At 34.5% G+C, this 26,200-nt stretch overlaps 1 protein-coding gene across 6 annotated transcripts in view; it reads left to right on the top strand.

The window, feature by feature from the left end:
- Positions 1–26,200, top strand: part of XRCC4 (X-ray repair cross complementing 4) — a 232,211-nt gene that overhangs the window by 80,483 nt on the left and 125,528 nt on the right. For all 6 annotated transcript variants that reach the window (XM_058525411.1, XM_058525367.1, XM_058525208.1 and 3 more), the window contains 3 exons: positions 10,007–10,173; positions 16,956–17,108; positions 18,154–18,260. In XM_058525411.1, coding sequence (XP_058381394.1) covers positions 10,007–10,173; positions 16,956–17,108; positions 18,154–18,260 — 427 coding nt within the window. The remainder of the gene's footprint in view (positions 1–10,006; positions 10,174–16,955; positions 17,109–18,153; positions 18,261–26,200) is intronic.

Here is a 26,200-nt window from a genome sequence, read left to right on the forward strand (position 1 = left end):
TTTGGGTTTTTCTGAAATTAATCTATTAACATTGTAGGCCTTATAAAATACTACTATTCTCTTTACCTTTATGTAAAGCAGATATTCCATCTGATTCATCTTTCTGTAATGTAGATTGCCTTGACCCATACAATGTAGGAACTAAAGAAAGAATATTGAATTGAATTGAATTTCAAGTTCTCACGTATGATGCTACAGAAACTTATTAACTTCATTTCACATATTCTTTGTACTATTTTAGTCTTAGATCCAGAGCTCAAAATCTAAATTTATTACTGTTAGCCCCAGAGAGACTTCTATATTAACCAACATAATGCCTGAAACATAGTAAGTACTCAATAAATGTTACTTATTATTATTATTGTTGTTAGAAAAATATTATGGTATAATTCAGTTTATTTCATTACATTGGTGGAACATATTCTCTGAATATGTCTTTATTATTTTGAAGACATTAATCCATTGACTTCTTATGTCTGGCATTGCTGTAGAAAACCAATGCCGTTCTTCTTCCTGATCATTCTCATGTAGCCTGTTTTGTTGCTCTGGAATCTTTTAGGATTCTCTTTTTTGTCCCAAATGTTCTGAAATTTAATGGTGCTATTTCTTGATATGATTCCTCTTTTAATCCATTGTGCTGGGACCTTTCTATCTAGAAATTTAAATCTTTCAGTTCATGCATTTCTTCTACTTTTTAAAAAATTCCTTCTTTGTTTTATTATTCTTTTGGCTAACTCTATTATGGGGATTTTAACTGATCCTGTACTGTACTGATCTTCTAATTTTCTTTGATTTTTCTGTCCTATTTTCCACCTGTTTATTCACTTGTGTGCGTGTGTTTGTGTGTGTGTGCAGCCCAGAAGTCCACCTCTTGACCCCTCAAGCCAGTAAGTGTGGTTTCTACTTGTTTGACATGAGCTCTAGGCCTGGGGAGTGCCTGTGAGGAACAGCCATGTAAACATGATCTCACCCTGTTGAGTACCCTCCAATTGGCTGCCTGCTTTCGGTCATTCTCCAGTCCCTTGAAATAAATTTTTGTTTTCTGTTTTTTGATTCAGAGTTTATAATTATTATCTCGAAAAGGGTTAGTTTAATATAACTTACTTTGGTTTTGCCTGAACTGGAACTGCTTCAATGTTAGCTTTTAATTACATTTTTCTTTGCAAGAAAATTCAATTAAGTGCATGGTTACCATCCATCGTGCTCTCCAGTTCTTCTCAATCTCATCAAAAATACATGCTAGTTTTTATACCTTATAGGCAGTTTTCCTATTAATTATTCACCAAAAAAAAACCTTGAAAAATTTTAAATATTTTATAGACTAATAGTTTGTTTTTATCTTATCTCTACATAAATAAGGAAATAAAGTAAATATTAGTAGTTTTTTGTATAAATATTTTGGATGTAAATTTGTTTCCTAGAGACCTGCCATTAAATTACAATAAGTAAAGTTTCTTAGGATTATTAATAAATATTTTGAGTGAAAAATATGGCAGAAGAATTTTTGATTCATAGTTTAAAGAGACAATTATTAAGCTTTTAAAAATTCTTTAGAGAAAATTCATAAACTGTACGGAAATTAGCATATTTTATCTTGATTCCATATTCCATATTTCTATGATTTTTTTTAAGGATCTCTAGTTTTGAGTTTATTAGTTTATGATAACTGACTTGAAAGATAATGGAGTTGGGCCGGCCCTGTGGCTTAGCAGTTAAGTGTGCGCGCTCCGCTACTGGCGGCCTGGGTTGGGATCCTGGGCGCGCACCGACGCACCGCTTCTCCAGCCATGCTGAGGCCGTGTCCCACATACAGCAAGTAGAAGGATGTGCAACTATGACATACAACTATCTACTGGGGCTTTGGGGAAAAAAAAAAGAAAGAGGATTGGCAGTAGATGTTAGCTCAGAGCTGGTCTTCCCCAGCAAAAAGAGGAGGATTAGCATGGATGTTAGCTCAGGGCTGATCTTCCTCACACACACACACACAAAAAAAGGCCATTTTAGAAAATAAATAAATAAATAAAGATAATGGAGTTATAGTTAACACATTAAGTTTTTATGAAATTTTTTATTTCCAAAAAGTTTCTAATGTCAATATAATGCTTTTTAACCCATCATGCTATTCCATCAAAATAAGTACAGTGCAGTGCTTGGGGCAGGATGGAGAAGGTTGGCCTTAAGTTTCTGACATTTTTAAATGGCAAAGGACCAGAATTTTATAAGCAGAAAAAATATATAAGATTCTATTGTTTTTTGTTTTTTGTTTTTTTTTGGTGAGGAATATTAGCCATGAGCGAACATCTGTTACCAATCCTCCTCATTTTGCTGAGGAAGATTGGCCCTGGGCTAACATCCGTGCCCATCTTCCTCTACTTTATATGTGGGATGCCTGCCACGGCATGGCTTGATAAGCGGTGCATGGGTCCGCACCCGGGATCCGAACCTGCAAATCCTGGGCCGCTGAAGCGGAGCACACGAACTTAACCACTATGCCACCAGGCTGGCCCCAAGATTCTATTGTTTTAACTTAATTTTCCTAGAGAATGTTGAGAGACCTGAGCAATTGTTACTAAACAGGGTAAACTGGTTTAAATTCAGAAATAAATGATCCATGATATTTCATATTATGTCCTATTAAGTTATATTTCCTAAGTATCTCGTAGCATGATATTTTATCGTATTAGAAGTTTTCTCCAGTGTTAGCTTGCTCACTGTTTCCGTGAGCCTTCAGAAACTGCGCAACAGCAAACAGTAATCTCAGTCCCAGTGAGATTTTTCTGTCATAGCCACTCTGGAATGCTACTGTGGTAAAGTAATCAACCATTTTTAGAAGACAAATCTAATTCAAACTGACTCAAAACTGTGCCGTTAGGTGTTATTTCTGTTGTGACTTATTTGTAAAATCCTTCATGAGCAGCCCTTCGATTTTGTTCACAAATAGGAGAAGTCACTATTTTGAATACAGAGGTTACAATTCCTTCTCTAGGACCCCACTGCAAATAAATGTCAGTAGTGGGATTTTAAAGTAGAGGTTTCTAAGATTCCCATATTCCGTATAATTCTTTTGATATGACCAAGGGATCAAAAATAAGACTAAGTAGGCAATTATGTTCATATTTTTGCCTACAGATCATTTGATGTTCTTATCAGCTGCAGTGTAGGGAGTCTGATTCAAAAATAAGCAATATGAAACAACCAAAGGGCGTAAAAATAACTCTTGATTAGATGAAAAACAACATTATGGTCCTGAATTGAGGAAATACCTTGTAATTCATATTGGAAATAAGTTAATTCCTTATAAAATAATTTGAAAATGAGTGTAATTCCAAACCAAATTCCCAATGTTTTTTTAGTTGCTATTTTTTCGTTTGTTTTTGGTTCGTCTGAAATTCATAGTCAGAATTTCTTGGGATATTCTTGGGAAAACTAGACAATAAAATTTTGAGAAAAGAATTATGAGATGGAATTTATAATCCTTATTAATAAAACGTATTATAAAGCTATGATAATTAAATTTGAAGTTTGAGGTCCATATAGGACATCCTGGTGGCACCACTCTAAAAAGGAGTAAAACGTATATATAGGTCTGGCATTTAGGAGAGGCGCCACCTAGAGATATAGATTTGGCGGTTTTCAGCCTATCTGTTATGATGGAAGCTGTGATTGTGGATAATCCTATAACTCTACAGAGCAAAAAGAAGTGGGTCAAGGGATCATTCCAAGAAACTACCATTTAGCATCTAAGTAGAAGATAGGGAAGCATACTGTGAACATGTGATTAGATAAGTATTATGAGATCTAGAAGAGTGTCAAGGAATCTAAGACAATATTTCTTTATCGCATCTAATACCCGAAATAACATAACAGGCGAATAATAGGCAACCGCTGCTCCCTACCCGCTCCCATCCAGTTACTATAAGAAAAACCTTCCAGCTGATTCTGAATCCATATATAGTATAATTTTCATAGTTGATTATTACTCCTAGTTAGGCTGAGATAAATCTTCTAGATTTTACTATATTCCCTATCAACCAAAGACTCATCATTTCTATTTTAAGACAGTAAGGGAGTGAATATTTATAGTCATTCAAAGTAAAACTAACTTCTGAGATTCCCTCACCACGTAAACTTTTGGGATTTTTGCTCTCTAGGATTCCCTGAATCCCACCAATGATTTTTGCAACTATGAAGACCAAAATAAGAGTTGTGAGATGATACTTAATATATTAAAGCATGTAGCATGACCTTAAAATGCTAATACTTTGTAGCACTATAATTAGAGTTCAGCATACTTTTTCACTTTTAGATTATTGCATTTTTCTTGTAAGAACCTACTACATCTGAAATACACAGAGGCTTACTTGATCGTACAATCATCTTGAGATGTTTTAGCATTTTTTAAAAGCTGTAAGAAATTTGGGCAAGAAAATAGAAATGTGAGATTAGTGGTCTCACAGATATAGCTCTCTTGTCTCTTTAGAAGGAGTCCTTATTGGTATCCTTTTCTCAGTTCTAGCTACCTTAGAAGGTAAATGTGACCAGTTGTCAGCTTAGATATGTTACTGCCCTAGGAAGTTCATTTGTAATATTCTTTATTTAAATCTAAAATAAACATTTGAGCAGCTCACTACACCAATGAGTTCGTGATACAAAGATCTTAATAAAAATGTAGTTGATTCAAAATACTTATGATTGATGATTAACATAAGTAGGCCAAAGTAATACGGTTTAGTCACTTTTTTTAATTACATAACTTGAGTGATTCCAGTATTACTAGAATTTTAGAACTATGTTTTACAACTATGTACATGCAACTATGTATTTGTCTCCAATAGACAAAATATTCGATATTATAAATTATAAAGGACAGCTTTTACTTTTTTAGTGTACACATATCTAGATACAGCTAAACTTTTCTCTGATATGAATAAATTTAAAAACACATACTGAAAAAAAATGAGTTCCTATCTGACCATTATTTGCCTAGTCATAACATCCAGATATCTTTATTCCTCTGTTTCCTTTAACTTTACGTCTTGGTTCCTAGGACAATAAGGCAGATTAATTCTGAAGGTTATTTAGACTTCTTTGATAATGTATCAAAACTCAAACCCTTTAGTTGATATGCTCTAAGCAGACTATCAACTCACACCTTGATAATCCTCCTCTCCCCGAGAAACATTCAGAATGGCCACCAGGAATTGGTTAGTAGTTATTCATGGAGTTTATTTTGTATACTTTACCAATACTCTATATTCTCTTTTATCTGTTTGGCCGCTCCAAAGAACCTGAAAACTGAGTATATAAGTTTATATCTATATATTCTTTAAAAAACAAATCTGTTTAGGTTTTATCAAACTTGTGTATTATCACAGAATCAAGTGCTATTATGCAATTTTTTAACCATGTCCTTTTTGTTTAAATTATACTATTGAATAAAATAAAACTATTGTATCTTTAAACTGCTTAAAATATTTCTTAATTTGTATTCAGAGCATTACTGTCTCAATTCTTTTCTTTACCTGCCCCATTATAATTATATTCCCTTATTAATAATGATCATTCCAATAAAAGAAATTCAAGTTTTTATTGAGCAGTTAATCTGTGTCCAGATTTGTGCAAGATACAGTGGATGCTATGGAAAAAGTGTAAGATATGGCCTCTGATCTCAAAGAGCTAGAAATTTAAAGGAAAAGACCACATTTCTGAAACAACTAGAGAAAAATATAAGCAGGATGAAACTGAGTATAAAATTGTATTAGACAAACTCTGAAGTATTAAGAATAGAGAGATCAATGTAGTTAAAGAGAACTGGGCTTTGAAGTGATGGGTAAGGGGGTGTGGCATTTAATCTTGGACTTAACGGATTGACAGAAACACAGATATCCAGAATAAAAAAAGCCCTGGCTAAAGAAAATAGATATGATTTCTGAAATGGAGAAATTTTAATGCAGATCAGATCAAAAATTATATTATTTGTTTGTTTTACTAGCTAAAATGGTAACCACTTAGAGCCAACTAGTGCAACCTACTATGATTATCAATATTTAAAAAGTTAATTGTTCTCAACTTTTGTACATAGCAAAATAAAGACATAGCTTAAAATCTTCTACAATTATAGACTGAATGAGGTGCTTAGTACAGGTCTGTGTACTCTGAATTCTCCATAAGATCTTGAGACTGACTACAAAAAGAAATTTATTTTTTCCCATGTCTCTATCAGCACAGACATGCTCTCAAAATGTCTTCAATTTATGGTTTCTGACTCTGGTGTATGATTTGAAGTCCTGATTTTATATTGTCGATTATTTTGAAATGATAGAACTAATAAATAAAGAACAGCTGTACTAATAGCCTTACATGTCAAACAAAAACTAAAGTAAAAGATTTAAAAATTGACACAACCATGCAATATTGCTTTTGTGCTAATTTGCTGGTTTAAAATCAGCACTTTCCTAAGTTGCCACTTTTCGTTTGAGGAGCAGTATAAGGATGAGCTAGATGTAGAGTTAGAGCACAGAAATATTTTATGCTCCTCCATTCATTAGGCTTGATACAAGGTCCTTATCAAAGTCCAGTGCCTATGGGCATGTGGCCCCTTGCATCTGTAATGATGCGGACAGGCTGGAACAGCAGCAGTGAGAGTGGAAGTGTACTTCCTGCCTTGGCTCTGAATCATATATACTGGCAGAATGGCCAGCAGAGTCACTCTCTCATACATTCCAGAATTTGTCTAAAAAATAATCTGAATATTTGAAGTAAAATCTTTTTCTTGGATTGAGTTTCTGGAGACTTCTTGTTTATTTTTATTGTTTGGAATAACAGATGTTCACACCTATTAAAGGACCAAAAACTAAGTGAATAAAATTAGAAAATAGAAACCAAAAAATTGTTGTCTACTCTTAAGAAGGGATGACATTTTAAGTTTATTCTGTACTAAATAGCCAAGCAAAGATTTAAGAATTCTCTTTGTTATTAGTGGTTTAGAATCGGTCCCTTCTTCCTTTGCCACCTAAGATTGAAGGGTAGGGGGCTGGACTTGTGTTTACCCGTGCATTAGTATTTTACCAATTACTTTATTCTAGATCAAAGTGTGGCACAAATTCATTATTAATTTGGCATTATTGAAACTTTCAAGTGATGAAAAACTCTTTCTAAAAATGTCCATCTTAGTCAAAGCTACCTGACAATTGTAATAATGAGAGAATACAAAGTCACTTTGTGGGTTTATGTTTTACTGATAACATAATCTGCTATCTAAAAATAAAATAAGCTTAATTTTTCTTGGGCTTTTTATCGACTCAAAAAAGTAATATTCTACAGGTGACTTTTATCTTTATTTTTTTGTGTGTTTGTTGACACTAAGAGAAGCTTCAAAAGGTAAATGCTCAAATTTACTTTCAATTTATATATTCTTTATATAGATAAAACTTTCGTATTTAAACTTATGTGCTTGTTAAATGGACTCATGTTTCATTATATGAGAAAACTGCAAATGCTTTTGGCTGTTTGATTCTAGGTTTAAGAGAAATCAGATGTGACAAATAGTCTTAAATAAACTGAATAAATAAAAATTCTTGGGGGGCCGGCCCGGTGGCGGAGGTGGTTGGGTGCGCGCCCTCCGCTTCGCCGGCCCTGGCGGCCCGGGTTCGTGGGTTGAGACCCCAGGCGCACACGCACACACTGCTTGTCACGCCATGCTGTGGTGGCGTCCCATGTAAGGTGGAGGAGTCCCATGTAAGGTGGAGGAAGATGAGCACGGAGGTTGGCTCAGGGCCGGTCTTCCTCGGCAAAAAAGAGGAGGATCGGCATCAGATGTTGGCTCAGGGCTGATCTCACTCACAAAAAAAAAAAAAAGAAAATTCTTAGAATTTTTCCAAGTCTTTTTTTTGGTAAACATTGCTTAAATAGCTTATTTCAGGTTATACATTTAAGCCTAATACAACTGGGTGTACTCATTGAGATAAAGGACAATTTTTCTTAATCTGATTCCACTTTTTTTGTGTGTGTGAGAGGAAGATCAGCCCTGAGCTAACATCTGTTGCCAATCCTCCTCTTTTTGCTGAGGAAGACTGGCCCTGAGCTAACATCCGTGCCTATCTTCCTGCACTTTGTATGGGACGCTGCCACAGCATGGCTTGCCAAGCGGTGTGTCGGTGCGTGCCGGGACAGAACCCCGGGCCACCGCAGCAGAGCACACGCGCTTAACATCTATGCCACCGTGCGGCCCGATTCCACTTCTTTTGTTAAGAAACAGGAAGAGGTGAGATAAAACAAATTAAAGGATTGAACAAACATTTTGACCTGCTTAGGTTTCAAAAAAAATACATACGTAATTTCTTTGTGGCTAGAACAGTAATATTCAGTCCTCTAAAATGTGCCCATAATACTGAAGAACATAAATATTCTTTGCTTTTCCTTTACACTTTAACAAGTATAAATAAATGTTTGTCAACACCTAGGAATTGTCAGCTTTTAAGCCTTGTGGCAGTTTCTGTAATATTAAGTAAGACACCTACCTATGTTTTCTATCTGGAAATTGAAAGTAAATTAGTAAACATAATTCATCCAGAAAAGTTTACTCTGTGGGACTAAACATCCAAATTATCCTAAATTATCAGAATTGACTGAAATGTTTTATAAAATGCCACTCAGATCGCAAACATTGGATTTTTACTTTAGTGACTTTTAGTTTTATTTGTAAATTGACTAGTAGGGATTTGTCTCACAATTATCAACCACTGTTAAATATTTCTCAATCTGTATGTAACATTTATGTAGAATTATCCTTTTAAAAGCAGGACATTTTGGAAATGTTCCTATTAGATAAATGCCATAATAGAAATTATTGACCTAGGAGGCTAAAAAACGAAACAAAAACAGAAAACAAAAAAAACCCCTCAGTTTTACTCTCAATTTTGCAACTCACTCAGTGCCATTAGAGTCTCTCTTCAGAATTATGTGTAGGTTCTGAACCTAATTCTTCCTCTTACTAGTTGTTTAGTTAGGATACCCTTTTGTGTCAGGAAACAGCATAACAGCATAGCATAGTAGGATCTTCACTTTATCCCTTCGATATATTAGATTACTACTTTGAACCTCAGTTTACTAATCTATAAAATGGGTATAATAGATGCGTTTTGGTAATGATTAGATGCGTTTGTATTTGTGCTATACTTGAGTTATACTTCAACTGCAAGACATGGTAGCTATATTATAATAATTATTATTTTTAAAATCTTATTTTTAGTTATAATAATTCTAACTTTATTATTATTAATCACTATGTTTCAGTATCTTTATCTGCCAAATAAGGAGAACCTGTGTTCCCTTCAGAATTCCATAGCTATAGCTAAACTGTATTATATTTTTTTTTAAATGCCTCTGGTAGAGGAATTAAGATATTTTTATAAGTCTTACCTTTATGTAAAAGTACTCAAACTTGGCACTTGACATTATTATTTGTAATTTATAGTATTAAATTATTGAGTTTTGATAAAGGATTAGTTATTGTTTGGTGCCCCAGGTTTATCAGTTTCCTAAAACCCTATACTTCTCTTAGCTGTTATCAAAATTCTGCTCTTTCTTCAGAAATAGGCTATGTCAATTATTTCATTTTACTATCAGTATTAACAGAAACTATCATTAAAAATCTTCATGTATAATTCTTTTTCTTGTCTGAGCAGAATGACTTAAATTAGCTTGTAGCAAACAGATGGTAGTGTGCTTATATGGTATTTATGTTGTTTTCTTCTCTGCTAAGAGGTGGGAGAGGGACTTACCACTTGTAAAAATTATTCTTAGGTTATATGTTGATTTATGTGATAAACTTTAATGGGAAAGTAGGAAGCTGCCCAGTTTTCTTGTTCACTGTATTTATATCTGGTAAATGCACTGTATTTGAATCTTACGCCTTTTCCTCTCAGAGCAAATTATGTATACTTAAAACTGGGCTGCTCAGTCTTGATATTCTCCCAAAGCTAATCATGTTTTCCTTTCTTCCTAGTTCAGACTTGGTTCCTTCAACCTAGAGAAAGTTGTAAGCCCAGGTGAGGTCATTAGAGAACTTATTTGTGACTGCCTGGACACCATCGCAGAAAGCCAAGCCAGAAATGAGCACCTGCAGAAAGAAAATGAAAGGCTTCTGAGAGACTGGAATGACGTTCAAGGACGGTGTGTGCATAATGAGTTTGTGTTGTAAGAACACTCAGCTCTTTATGTCATTGTAGCTTTAAGTTGATGATTTGTAAATTTAGGATACATGTAGACTACCACATATTCAAAGTAAAATCTGTCATTAGTTGTACCTTTGCTCAATATGATTAAATCAAATTATTGGTCACTGCTGTGCGTTATAGGAGTCTATTAACACTTTTAGGCCATTAGTATTTGGTGGCAACTTATAAACAATAAGGCGTAATTGGGCAATGAGAATTAGAACTCATTAATATTAGTCAAAATTTAGGAAGTTGATGTTTATAAGGATTACTTTAGCTCAAATTACAGGATTAGTAGTGAATAAAAAAGAGATGAAATATAAATAAGCACAATTGATTCCTTATTTGGAATCTTTATATGAATGGCAACTATTTCAAATGATGTGTTTTGGCTGCTGATAGAGATTTATTTTTCCTGATTGACTGGAAATTCATACTACCAGCATTTTTAAAAGATGAGGTAATTGTGACTACTGGATGAGACATTTGAAAGCCTTTTATTTTCCTGATTTTGCTCCTTATTTTTTAAATGATGAAGAGGAAAGTCAGTTATCTTTTCAAATATGCATTTTCTCAACTTGATCATAATCTAGGCTGTATTATTCTACTATGTAAAAGATGTTTGAAGGAAATAAGATGTCTCTTGTGAACATTTCTATCTCTGCCGAGACATATGTAATGTAATAAGCATATGTTTGTATGTATATATCTTGCAGTGTCTGAAAGAATTATGTGGAATGTATATAATAATGATAATTATTATTATCATTATTATTACATCCAGTATATCCAGTAGATTTTTTTCTCTTTCATTCAAACCAGCAGCTATAAAATATAGGAACATTTATCCTATTTATGGTCTTTTGAGGGCAATCCTTGAGATTGTTTTTATGAACATTACTAAGCATGGAGGAGTACATGAAAAATAGTGAAGAGTTTTACCATTATTAATATATGTATGAGAGAATGAGGTTGACTAAAAGAAATTATGTTTCTATACATTCAATTATATTTATTAATTAATGCCAGAAATAGAAAATTAAGTTCCTAACACCTGGTTATATTTGGCTCTCAGTTATTATATTAAGAAAGTCATTATCTTGTTCTCTTTTAGCTCTGAAGTATTTTTATCTCAAATTATATAAAAATAAAAACCAAATCAAAACTATGTAAAATATTAGGAAACCATACAGAAAAATAAGTTAATTTTTCTCTTTAACTTTTGTTTTATTTATGTTAGTATGAATCAAGATCAAATATCTGTGCTAGAAAGCATGTTTTGGGGCCTATATCTATAGCTTGGGTGTGTTTTTCTATTTTATATACTAAATAAATCAAATTAAAAGAGATGTCCTGTGGTCGTGATAAACCATTATATTTAAAACTCAGAATACCCTCAGGATGATAGGAAATTTGATCCACAAATTGCCTACAAAAATGCAGACTGGGTACTTGGTCCTTGAACAAATTGCTTTAAAATGTCTGCCAGAGGTTGCAAGAGGTATTACCTCATCAGTCTTCAAGCCCACTGCCATGGAATGGAAAACAGCAGGAAGGACAGAGGAGACAAATGCTTTCTGTGCCGCAGAACAGTGTGTGTGAGCGATACATACAATCTGTGGCCCACAGATGCTTGATTTGCTATTTTGGAAGTGTCCAGAAAGTGCTTTTGTGTTGTTGTGGCAAAAGATTTTCTGTTTGATCGAAAGCACAGCCGTGTATCTTATCACTTGCCTCTTTGTGCACCAGCTATTCTTTTTTTGTAAATACTGGATTAGACGTTTTTCAGGGGCTGAAGATGTGTGCCGTTGGGTTGGTCCTCCAAACTGAGAGGAAAGAGTGTCCACTCCAGAGAATTCTAGGCTCTTGATTATCTACCAGATGTCAGATTAGTAGTTTTATCTTTTCCCAAATTTGGTTTCCTTCCCATCAGGGGAGAAGGTGTCCATTTTAAGGAGCTGTAAATCCATCTTGCTTCTGGCCAAGCAGTGTTCCCTCTCTAGAGCCTTAGTATCTGGAAAATGAGCAAAAGATTTACAGCTCCAGCTTCTGTAATGCAGTAGTACTGATCGGGAGTCTTGAGAGGGATTAGAAGTAGGACAAGAACATACTGAGTTAGGTAACTCAGGACGTGGGAAGTAGAGAATCATTAAAGTTGAGACTATCATGTTAGGCCTGGCCACAGTTCAGTTTTCCGGGCAGCCTCTGGTTACTCTTGTATCGGTGTCCATCCATGGTCCAATCATTTCTTCCCTATCATTGTTTCAGACTGTGTTTGCATGGGACAGGGGCACAAAATAGGGGCTGCAAATCCCCTAGAAGCTATGGAAGATAAGTCTGAGATATATTTAATACACAATACACTATTACATGAGCCCAAAGCAGTCATATACAGATGTGCTTATAATGGAAAATGTGACATGTTATGAGGAGAAATGTGAATTACCAAAAATATGAATTGTATCCAATTTTTTGGAAAATATATCTTTAGATAGAGAATATCTAGAAAGAGAAAATGAAATGTTAATAGTGTATGTCTGAAATTGTGAATTAAATTTTCCTTTACTTTTGGGGGGTATTTTTTGCATATATTTTGGTATTTAAGTATGTATCGCTATTATAAGCAGAGCCAACTCTAAAGCTATTTCCATTTGGGATGACCGTGGAGAATAAATGAGGTTTGAGTAAGGAATGAGGAATTGCAGTATGAGGAAAAAGAATGAGCTCTAATGTGTAGACTTTTAACGTATATATTTGCTGTTATTTTTTATTTACTGTTTTATAATTGTGGCCTTAGCTCCATTTTGAACAAGTGACATTACTGGACTAATTTAATTTTGTATAGTTTTAATAAAGGAGGAAGCATTAGAAATAATGTCTGTGAATCCTCAGGTTATTAGCTATATTTATTTCACTGGTTTTTCCTACTTAATTTCAAATAACAACTCTCAAGTTCCATGTTACTGAATAGGTCTTTTGTTTGCACTCAGACATCAAGTTAGAAACTCTCCAGCTTTATTCTGAGTTACAGTTATTATAAACCTATAATTGGAGGCAGTTTTCCGCAGATTGAATTGGGGTGACACTCATGGAGTCATTAGAATAGAAGAGCCTTGAAAGCTCTTCTGCTTCCTCTTTCTGCCTTCGAGCTAGGATCACATTCTATCCAGATGAGTTCAGTCCGATTTTTAAAGACCTTAAGAGATATCTTCAGCGCCCCTTGGTAGCCCATTATAGTGTTTAAGAACAGTTACAGTCAGAAAATTCTTCCTTCCGTCTATTGGTAATCTGAGTCCTTCATGGTATAGCTGAAGGCCATTTCCTCTTGTTCTGTCATCAGAAAGGATGAGAAACAGCTGTTCACTCTCTTCTTCTGTACCTAAAGGCTTATTAAATCTCTTTACCACTGCTTTCTTTTCCAGTTCTTTTTAGTATTCTTTGTCCTCTGAACTCTATTCAGATTTTCTTTTGCTGTACGCCCCTGACCTGGATATCAATTTGGCCCGAGCTGATTGTAAATATAAGGATTACTGCACTGTTTCTAAGTACCATATGCTCACATTTATGTATCTATTCTGTTGTTTTATTTTGGGTGTTATTTCTGCATGAAATTGCCTTGTTTCTGCTCTTATTTTTTGTTGTTGTTGTTTGACATGTTATTCTTAGATTCTTTGTTTTCTGACCCAGAAATATTTTATTTTGAATTATCAGTATTTTTCCATATTTAGTTTTTATCCTTTTAATTTTTTAAAAATTACTCCCGTTTGGTCCAAGTTCCTAGATATCTCAGTCTTAGGTTGCTAATTAAACTTAGCATTGTTGTTCCGTTGTCCTAGTCACTGCTGAAAGGATGAAGCATCATTAGGTCCTTCCTGTTTGGTGCCATTTATGGTTTCATGAGGTTTAAGCTTTGCCTTAGAGATGATCCTTGGACTAGTGGTGCTCTAATGTAGTTGTGTGTGAGTTCTCCTTTAGTGTCACTAAACATAACAGTGAATCCCATCTCTGTCCTCCACTAAATGGTCTCACTTACTATAATTCCTGTCTAGTTCTTGAGTTGGAGAGTTGGCAAGAGGCAAGTAATATGGAAGGCATAGTAATATCACAATGCTATAAGGGAAGACTGGCATTAAAAATGGGGTGGGGGGGATAGTATATACGTCTTAGTTACTGCATATTGAATAATTAAGAGTAAATTCATATCCTGAAACTGTTCACAATAATATTCTGTCCCAACCAACCCAAACTCCCCAGCTTTGTCTAGGAAGTATTATCCATTCAAATGATGATCAGAAGTTTAGTGGCAACAAAATCCTAAAGCTTTGCTAAAACCAAGCAAGGTTAACTCACATGATGCCATTCATTCTATTGAGTTTGCTTTTTTATCACAGAAATGTTGCTACCTTTGACAATGTAGCTGTGACATTAGTTATTTAGATTAACAGTATTTCATTTTGATTCCTATTTTCATTTTTAATTCATGTTATATCAAATGTTAATTTTAATAAAGTTTTAGAAATTTGCTTGATAGTTAATAAGTACACATAATTTGTCAGTCAAGAATTATTGAAGTGATTTCCATGGAAATTAAATATGCATTTAAATCAGATAAATTACTAATTGGTTACTATTCCTAAAATTTGGTATAATAAATTATAACATTATACAAGATTTTTATTGTACATTTTTATATATTGGTTTTTACTTTGCATATGTTTAAAGTATTTTATTATATACTCAGGTATTTTAGTGGTATGTATGTTCTATTCATCTTTAAAAAACTTTTGTCATTGTGTTAATTAGAAAATAGTACACAAAGATGTTTATAATGTTTACACAACACTTTGCATCGGAAATATAAATGCAGTGACATGACCCTGCTTAAAATAAGCCGTCAATATTGGCAGCTCCTCTTCAACTTTGGCTGTTTTTTTTTTTCCCCACACCTTTTGGTGTACTTCTTTCTTAGAGAGCTTTGTTTGATGAAAGGAGTACTTTTATATTAATATTTACAGCAATTTTTTTAGAAGCCAAAGATGAAAAATATCACTGTTACAATGGTGAATAGCTATTAAATGAATGAAATTTAATATTCAGAATCACTAGTTTTCCATTTCCTTGTAAGATGTCCATATTAACTCACTCACTTTATTCATTTATCTAATAAATTGCTACTAAACATCTGTCAAAGGCCAAATACCGTGCTAGGCATTGAGGATAAAGCGACCAAAGAACACATATTCTCTCCGCCCTTATGCAGTTTTCACAGCTTTGCAACGACTATGCTATTAGGGGGCTATAATTGGTCCCAGAAAATATATTGCCATATGTTCCTTTTCATCCCATGAGAGGCCCTACATCTCTGCATCTCTAGATAGGTAGGTTGTTGAAAGCACAAAAGCATATATATCAAAAGTATAAAATTTTGACAGTTTTCTAATTATTAAACTGAAAAAATATTATAAATTATATATATAAAATTAAAATACTAGGATACCTGTCTAGAACAACAGAAGTATAAATAAACAGTATGGTAAATAGAAAATTAGGGGGGGCCAGCCCTGTGGCTTAGGAGTTAAGTGCGCGCACTCCGCTACTGGTGGCCCAGGTTCGGATCCCGGGCGCGCACCAATGCACTGCTTGTCCGGCCATGCTGAGGCGGTGTCCCACATACAGCAACTAGAATGATGTGCAACTATGACATACAACTATCTACTGGGGCTTTGGGGAGAAAAAGGGAAAAAAAGGAGGAGGATTGGCAATAGATGTTAGCTTAGGGCTGGTCTTCTTCAGCAAAAAGAGGAGGATTGGCATGGATGTTAGCTCAGGGCTGATCTTCCTCACAGAAAAAAAAAAAAACAAAACTAGGCAGAACTAGACTACATTTAAAAGAATATTGTACATGAAATAATTTATATTTGAGTCTTTAAAATAGTAGTTTATTCAGGGTGTATGCACGTATTAAGTATATGCACCTCTGCTAGTTTTGCTTTCTTTATATGTATATATATCTGGGAGATTAAAATTAATACAATCCCTTGTTAACTCATTTGAGCATTTTAGGAAGGATTATAAATGATAGAGAATTTTATGTTCTGTATTATATATCTGATGTAGTGTTTCACATTTGCTGTTTCATTAATCTCATCTTGGAAATTTTAAGTTGGATACTTTCATTTGGTAGATATATGCATGTGTGTGTGTGTGTGTGTGTGTGTGTGTGTGTGTGTGTGTGTATGGCGCTGGGTTATAAGGATATAACTGGGTAAGTCATGTTTTTGCTATGGAGCAGTTCATAATCTACTTAGGGCAACAGATTAGATAAATCACCTAATCACAAAACAAGATCACTGTTGCTATTATTAAGAAAGTACAGGAAACATAGGCTCCAGTTACTTTTGCTTGAAATTTCTCCCACAAAAATATTCTTTTGGAAATAAACCATAGATGTGAATAAATTATTACATTCAGGCATTTAAATTTTTTTGGCTTTTTTTGTATCAGTTTCCAATTTTGATTCTTATCTCAGTACATAGGTTACTAACATTAATAACTTCTAATAAGCTCTAATTATTTGTTTATCTATGTAAAACTTTAAATCAGCAAAAACACATAAAAATGATTTTTGATTGTATTTTTCTTGAAAAGTTTTCTTGAAATTATCTTCAGTGTTAGACTGAGTAATATTAACACTAAGAAAAACTGTGTGATTTATTTATTTGTTCATATACATTTCAGATTTGAAAAATGTGTGAGTGCTAAGGAAGCTGTGGAGACTGATCTTTATAAACGGTTTATTCTGGTGCTGAATGAGAAGAAAGCAAAGATCAGAAGCTTACATAAATTGTTAAATGAAGTTCAAGAACTGGAAAAGAACATCGAGCATGAAAGGTATTTTTACCTTTCTGTTTTTGAATGACAGATGCATAAATTTAAGTGGAATTTCTTCCCAAACTTAATGAAAGTTAGGTCCCAACTTTCTAGTAACATGATACCACTTGATAGTCTGGGGTTGGATGCTCTGGCTGTTAGACAGGGATGCAGTGGGCCGAAGAGTTCTCAGTGTGATCTCTCCACGTTTGCCCAACTGTCACCTATATTTAAATCATAAAACTGGCATCAGGTTTGTCTAAGTATTAGTTGTTTAATTCTTAGATATCACTAAAATATATTAATTACAAACTTTCCTCTTCTACAAAACTACAGCGTTGGATGCACATTTGTAATCTTGATATCTAAGCAGTGGTTCACTTTATAATCAAGTGGCTCTGAGGTTAGATGTACTTGATTTTTAAGGAAGAGTTATAGGTGACTTATGCTTGGTATGGCTTTGGACAATTATAATTATTTTAGGCATTAGTGGATATAGGTTTGGATTTATTGCCCTGAATCTGAGAGAGAGCACAGGTTTACCAATGGCATGATATAAAGAATATAACATTTGATGTCAGATGTTCTGGTCTGCCACTGATATCTATTAGTGCGTGACTTTGGGCAAGTCCTTTAAACTCTCTGTGCCTTACTTTATCTTCATAACAAGATTAAAGGTACTCATCTCAGGAATTTGGGGAGATTAAATGAAAGGCAGAATTGCTTTGAGGTCAGTAAAATGTTGAACACTCTGTGACCCACAGAAGAAAATTTGGTAGAATAGTATTTTGATAGAAGAATAGTAAGTGATAAGAAACTGATATAAGAATTAAGTATAGTTAGCACTAAAACACATTTAAATTTTTAGATAAAAGAGAAACTTGTTCTTAAGAGAGTTAACATATAGTCTTTAAAGTGGTTTCATCTAAATCATATATATTTCAATATATGTTTGTTTAACTAGAATCTTTTTCCAGGGATATTTTCTATAATTACTTACTGGTGAATTTGATACCTAGTCAGGAGTGAGCCAATAATTTGTAATTCTACCTTTCTCTGTTTCTAGGGAAACTACAACATGTTCTGAAGTGACTGCTGACAGAGACGCAGCCTATGGTGAAAGTACTGATGAGGAGAGTGAAAACTTGCCTGATCCCTCTGGGTTAGCTCCAGGTGAGAGAAATACGGTTATTTCCTTTGTTGAATATCTCTCTTGGGCTTATTACCGTAATGATAATAAACCATAATGAAAGATGTTATCAGAAAATTTTTTTCTACAAAAATTCTTTAGGGTTTTCAGTCTAGAACCTCAAATACTTAATATTAAAAATTAATATTTATTATAAAATGCAGCAACTCATTAGAGCATCAACAAGCAAGCATGCACACATACACCAAGGTATAGTAGTCCTTGTTAAATGTGGGTGCATAAGGAATAAGCAAGATATGCCTCCATCCTAAATATTGCCAGCTTGAAGCTGGATGCTTTTAACATTTGGGATCTTATCTAGCTGGAGCTATGGGTGGGGCAGTGGAGCAGGCTGATCTAAAAGCTTTAGATTATACTAAGTTTGAGGCCTTTTCTTACTATTCAGAAAAGAGATTGCCATAGAGTGAGATGGGACAGAAGACGAGAAGGGAGATGGCAGTTTAGTTTAAAGTGAGCCTTACTCAATCCCTCAGATCAAGTAACCAGCAGGTTTTCAAACCCATGGATTATTTTCTAGAGTTTTATAGATTTCCTAGAGGTAGGAGCCCCTGAACTCATCTTATACTTAGATGGTTCTGATGTAGGCCCAATATTCTCAAAATAAATGTTTGATTCATTTACTCAGCAGATATGTTTTTAAGTGTCTATTATGTGCCAGGAACTTTTCTGTGCAGTAGAGAGCAAAACACAAAAATGTCTGTTTTCGTGGAGTTTTAATTCTAGTCAGAGAAACAGACAATAAGAAGATGAATAAATTAAATATAAAGTATGTTCGGTAGTGATAAGTGCTAAAGAGAAAAATAAACCAGGGAAAGATGATAGAAAATGTCAGGGTGGGAATAGGGATGAGGGTTGTGATTTTAGCCAGGGCACCAGAAAAGGCATTGGTGAAAAGTTGACAGGTCCATCTATGGGAAGAGCATGCTGGGCAGAAAAAGCAGTTAAGTATAAAGGCCCTGAGATGGGAGATTGCTGGATGTATTCAAGCAATACCCCAGAGGGCGGTATGGATAAACTGGAAAGATGAAGATTAGGGAGAATTAGGAGATAAGGTTAGAGAGAAGCCAGATCATGTGTAGGGCCTTATAGGCCATTGCAAGGATTTCAGCTTTTACCTTGAGTCATATTGGAAACCGTTGAAGGGTGTTAAACAGTCAAGTGACATGATCTGACTTAAGTTTTAACAGGACTAATCTGGCAGTTGTGTTGAGAATAGAGTACAGGATGATAATCGTAGAAGAAGATAGAAGAAATGGAAAACTAGTACAACAATGAGTGAAGGCGGAGAGTAGCTTAGGCCAGAGTGATAGCAGTGAGGGTGATAAACAGCAGGCAGGTGCTAGATATGTTTAGAGGAGCAGGATTTGCTGGTGAGGTGGGTGTGGGTCATGACAAAGAGACAGATACCAAGAATGGTAAGTTTTTTGGACTGAACTACTGAAGGCATGCCGTTGTCTTAATGGAGTTGGGGAGACTGCAAAAGAAGGTTAAGAACTCAGTTTTAGAAACATTAATTGTGCGATATTGAATAGGGAGTTCGATATACAAATTTGAAGTTTGGGGGAGGGTTTCCTGTGGAAGATGTAAGGAAAGATGACATTTAAAGCTGGCTGAGATATCAAGGGAGTTTTAGAGTTAGAGAAGATAGGAAAGAAGTGGTCCCAGAATCCGGCCCTGGTACACTTGAATGTGTAGAGGTCAGGAAGATGAGGAGACCAGCAAACAACACTGAGAGGGGGCATCCAGGAGCCAGCAGGCAAATACTGTAAAGCAGGGTATCCTGGAAGGCCAGTCAAGAAAGTATTTCAAGGAGGAAACAGTGATCAGCTGAGCTGAGTGCTGCAAATTTGTTAAGGAAGATGAGAATTGAGGACTCACTGATGGATTTAGCAACACAAATGTTATTGTGGGGATCTTAAGAAAACATTTTCAGTGGAATGATCGGGAGTAGAAGAGAGTAAGAGGTTCAAAAAGAATGAGAGGAGAGAATTGGAGAAGAGACAGCCAGTCTAAGCAACACTTGTAACAAGTCTCACTGTAAAGAAAAAGGAAGACCCAGGGCAGCAGCTGGAGATGGGGGAATGGGGTTGAGAGGGTTTTTTTCTCAGATGAGAGAAATGATACCATGTTTGTGTACTGATGGGAATAAATAAGGAGAGAGATGAAAAAATGTCCAGGCAGCAGACAGAGGTAAGAATTGCTGGAATACTGTCTCTGAGTAGGTAAGGGAAGATAGGATCAAATGGAAAAGTGGCAGGATTCATTTAGCTGGGAGCATGGGCACTTCTCCTCATGACAGGAAAGGAGGTGGAATAAATGGACAAAGACATAGGAAGGTGTTTAATTGCGGTCATGGAAACTTACTGATGTTGATTAAATTAGTTGATTGATTAATCTGATTCTAATTAGATTCGAATTGGATCACACACATACACACACACTTTTGCACGTCAGTTAAATTTCTTTTCATTTGGAGGCTATGCTTGTTTTACATTAGTGAACCATTTAAAATGAAATCATTCTTTAATAAAATGTAATCAAAAGCTCACAAAGAGAATCTGTACTTTTTCTAACTTAAATATTCAGAATCTTTGCTAAATACAATGGCCTTTGATTTTATTCCTTATTCAGATTATCTCACCAGGCTTTGAAGTAGATGAATATTACTGTTGAAGAGAAATACGTAGTTAATATGGCTGTATGAGAATGGGGTCCTTTGTGTGTTCATTCTCTTTTAAGCAAAGCTTTAAGCTATAATTGTACTATTTTAAATTTGGCAGAATTTCTCTTCTCTTCAAAAAATGTTGAGTTCATTGCATACTTTTTCTGCGTTTTACATGGCATATTTTCTTTAACTCATATCTAGTTCACTACATATTTGATGCATAGGTCTCTCATTCTAATTTTTTTTTTTTTTTTGCATTTAACTTGTTTTTGGCAAGTTTTTGATGTCAAGAATTAAGATCATTTATATTAGAAGTTTTAACTATACTTTTCCTTCTCCCTCAGTAAGAAATATTCAGAAAACTGAAGTTTGCTATAAAAGAAATGAACCTCAGCTCTCAAATGCTTGTTATTGAATTAAGAACTACATTCCATAAATCTGAGGAAAGTGTTGTTAAACAATAAAATGAGCCTCCTTATAGTTTACCAGATTCCATAGTTCCTTCTTTTACGAGGACAAAATACATTCTTAGTCCGTGGGATCTTTTTCTTTTTAAATCACAGCTTTGTCTTTTGGTATTTTATGTATTATTACTATGTGTTTTGGGCAGAGCAGTGAGAATTTCTTCTTGCACTTATTTTGCCATCTTGATAATAAATTACTTATTCTCAGAGTACAAGTAAATATGTGAATTGATTTTAGATATTGCAGGTTCATGAGCACTTTCTCTACAATAAAAACAAGAGGAAAAGAAATCGATGGGATTTAATACATTTACTCTGTCTTTCAGAAAGCCATTTCTTTAAATGACTACATGTATAACTTGGTAGTAATTTTTATCATGTAAATGTATTTTCATCATTAATTATTAAAATCACCACATTTCTTCTTGAGTTCTTCACATTATTTCCCCATTCCTGCATGATAAAAGGGGTTTTAGCAAGACTGAGATCATTTAGTCATTTCACAATATTCATTCAAGGAAAAGGTCTGTTTATTTTTATACATATATCCAGAAGTAGGGTAGGGATATTATAGTTTGCAGGAAACTGATAGGTAAAATTTTTATGAATAAGCAATCTTTTTTCTTACCTTTTTTCTCCAAAGTTTTCAATTTTCCCCCTATCATTAGGATTGTTGAGGAAATTATTGATAAGTAGTCCAATCTAATGAATGACATGGTGCTTTTATGTACTACACCATATAATATGAAAAACCTTTAAAATATTCATTATAGTTTATTAGCTAAAAGGAGATCTCCAAAGTATTCTGAAACTTGAACATCACAGTCTATACCACCCCACAACTACATTTTGTATTTTTCTGTAGCAAGATTTACTTTCTGTGTGTCTGAACTTCCAGAATTTCTAGATGGGTAGCAATGGTATTACAGATTTTATTTCCTAAACAATGACTGCATACTAAGGCCCTAGGGTTAGAGTTCGTAGGTATTGCACTTTGTTTCAGATTAAGATTATGATAGATAAACTAGTTGCTGTGTTATAGCTCAAATCCTGGATTACAAAGGAGGATGGGTCACTTTTAGTCCCATCTTGTTTGTATTCACTCCTTGTGGCTTTAAGGATTTCCCGGTTGGTCTGGACTCCTCCTACCTCCAAAGTTTTGCTTTTGTTTTTATTTTTTAATTCAGTGGAAACTTGTTAGGTTATTACTTGTTAGGTAAAACAACCTTCTCTACAGGAAACCCTCTTTTTCTTTGAACACAAATCAAGGTAACACCTGCTGTCCGTGGCAGTGGAGAAACTTCAAGTTGAACTAGGTCCACTGAATAACAGAACCTCACCAAAATACACAGAGATAGAAGTGTAATTAGTATGGCGTCTGAGTGCCAGAACTTCTAGCAGTGCATTCAAGTGGCCTCTCAATTGCACCAACAATATCTGATATAACCTAAAAAATAATCATAGTTATGCAGTTTTTATATGGTTTCATAACCATTTTGATACTGTAACAACAGTAGAATTATATGTGAAAGCAATTTTTAAATGTATATGAATATTCTAAGAATTTTAGCCTTTATTGCAAAACATTTCTTACACTTAACATAACTCAAAATGTGTGTGAATATTTATTGGAAAAATTGGATTTCTTTCATAGAAATAGGATCTTTCTTGTGAAGCATTTTGAAAGCTTATGCTTAATTGACTCCTAATTAGCCATCACAAGAGGGATTGTTTTAATCCCTCATTAATTATTATTTTAAAATTATTTTAAAAAATGATCAATATTTTAAAATTATATTTATTTCTATTAATAGAAATTGACAGTATTTCTTACAAGTAGAGACCAATTAAATCAGCCTTACTAAAAGTACAAATACAAAATATACATATTCTAGAATATTTCACCCTTCTTAGCTTCATGTTAAAGGTGCACAACCACTAAAAACAAAGAAAATAAGCTTCCTTTCCGCCTTTATGTGTAATTATTAGCCCGAGATTTAGCACACTAGTTTAATTAGTCCTGCTTCTTAACCAACAGGAAGGTCCCTGTATAACTGCTATCAGTAATTTAGGCTTCTACTTAGTTGGTGGGCTTCCTGGAAGGAAGTGTGATTATAGAATAGCCTTTTTGAGAATAAATGAATGGCTATGTCAAACAGTTGATGAATACTGATATAGTAGCTTTTAAAAATAGAACAGAATCCAAAATTTCTAAGTATCAAAGAGCTTGTTGCTTCGAACAGTGAATGTCTACTCACAGAGGGGATAACAGCATGTCCTGCCAAAGAGATTACTCAGAAATTCAGCTTTAGAATCACAGATTATGCCCTTCATCTTATCCAACTTGTTTATCGTAGACACATTTATTTCTAAATTCTAAATAAAAGCTTGATTTAGTAAAACCTATCACAAAACTGGAAAAGCATTTTGGGTGTATTTCCTAGCAATTGTAGGCTTTTACACGTTAGCAGCATTGCTGAGGAATGACTGTCAACTTCAGAAATCTAGATCTCAGATGGTTCTAGATCTTCTAGTTCAAGCCCATCATTTTTCAGAAGAGGGCACAGAGGTCTGGAAAGGTTAAGTATGTTACTGTTGGTCATACAAGAGAAAAGAATGAGAAAATATTTGCCTTTTATAACAATAAAATAACCACATTTGCACATCTCATTTTGAGAAATTGTAAAAACCCTTAGAATTTCCTAACACTAGGGAAATTGCCAATGATGTAATAGAATAATGAGAACACTTTTTCTCCTAAAAAAAGGAGAGATCCTATTTGTACGTAAATTCTCTAGAAAGATAGTCAACATCATCAGATTAAACAAATAAGACTTTATGATATCTAGCTTGTGGAGAAAATTCCAGAATGCACGTATTTCTTTTGAGGTCATCCCTCTGTAAATTTTTTTTACTGAGAATATAATTGACATATAACATTGTATAAGTTTAAGGTGTACAACATGTTGATTTGATACATTTATATGTTGCTATATGGCATTAGCTAACACCTCTATCAATCACATATTTATCATTTCTTTTTTGTGGTGAGAACAATTAAGATCTATTCTCCTAGCAACTTTGAAGTTTATAATACAGTGTTGTCGACTATAATCACTGTACTGTGCATTAGATCTCCAGGACTTATTTATCTACTAGTTGCACGTTTGTATCCTTAAACAACATCTCCCCAATTCCCCTACCCCCCTTGCCCCTGCCACTGGTACTCATCATTCTACTCTCCATTTTTATGAGTTTGGCTTTTTTAGATTCCACATGTAAGTGATATCATACAGTATTTGTCTTTCTCTATCTGGCTTATCTCACTCCCTCTGTATATTAATTGCTTCAGATTTTGGCTTGGTATTTATTTACCTGGTAACTCTCAGATGTACCAAAGGTTGTTAGCAAATCTATGTTAATTTCCCTATACCCCCCTATTAAAATATTACTTTGATATGACCTCCTGGGCAACTATTACTACATCTTTATATGTTCTTGGAGAGACAAAAAGTAATTCTGTTAAGAATATTTGTCTCTGGCTGTGGATGAATGAGAAGGTTGGCAAATCCTCTCCCTAAAAAGTAACTAGAAATCTGAAATTTAGATTTTGTAGACAAAAAAGAAACCAACAAACATTTTAGTGCCATGGAAATTGGCAAAAGGCAAACAGCAATATGAGAAATGTTTATACTTGAAAAATTGATAAATTCAGGTAAGAGCTGGAAGTCTGTGGAATTCTTGCTTAGGACTGTCCCCTTTGTTGTTCACCCCCTCCCCCCACCCCCAGCTCCCTGAGCTTGGTCAATATGGAAGTTCTATCAGGACCTGGGAGGTCATGGGTACTGGCAACTGTTATGCCTGGCCCTGGACCAAAAAGGGCTCACTCAGTTGGCTGTGGAGGGTGATACCCACATCCAGCAGTATTGTTGGTGGAAGTAAGTAATGACCTTGGCAGCAGTTAAGTGGGTTGGGCCAATGGATCTACTAACCTGAAGTTAGCCTGCTACATGGCTATATTTGTACGATCTTGCTCCAAGCATCTGTGACTAGAATTTTACAGATTCTGGTGACTTGACGTAAGTAGTCGTCTACATGGTATTTCAATGGGTATTACATATATGAGAAAAAATTATGCAGTCACTTATTTAACTTAAACATTTTTTTTCTTTTCTGCATAATTTCTCAATCTTTAATATGCTAATGTGTACAGTGATGAAGGGTGGAATGTACTGTGAAATATTTCTCAAAATTATAAGACCATAGGAACTTTTTCAATCGATGTTATTATTCCATGCAATCCATGTGAGAAATCCTTCTTTAGATGGTTTTGACTTGTATATGAATGAGATGAGACAAGGGAGAGTATCTAAAGAAAACAAGTATTTCCCCAGGACAGTCTCTGTGTGTCCCTGATTTAAGAGGACATGTACTAAATATGGCGAGAGGATGATATAATCACGGATATATTCTCAAAGTGTAGCATGAACTCATGAGAATAATATTAAACCTCAGAACATGCAGTGACTTGCAGGAATTCTGAGGATGGTTTAAAAAATGGTATTTTTGCCATTGTTGTGGTAAGAGGACTGATCTGAGAATGGACTTAGGACAAATGTTGGTTGATATAATTAATGTTAATAGTTGACAGAAATATTACATACATGCTATTTAATTTGGTCCATTCTATCTCAAAATGAGTTCTTAACATCTGGTGCTTATAGAGTGTTTAGTGGGGGGGATCTTTGAGCCCTTTGGAATGATATGTAAAATT

This window comes from Diceros bicornis, chromosome 1 (genome assembly GCF_020826845.1).
Source record: "Diceros bicornis minor isolate mBicDic1 chromosome 1, mDicBic1.mat.cur, whole genome shotgun sequence".
Lineage (NCBI taxonomy): Eukaryota > Metazoa > Chordata > Mammalia > Perissodactyla > Rhinocerotidae > Diceros > Diceros bicornis.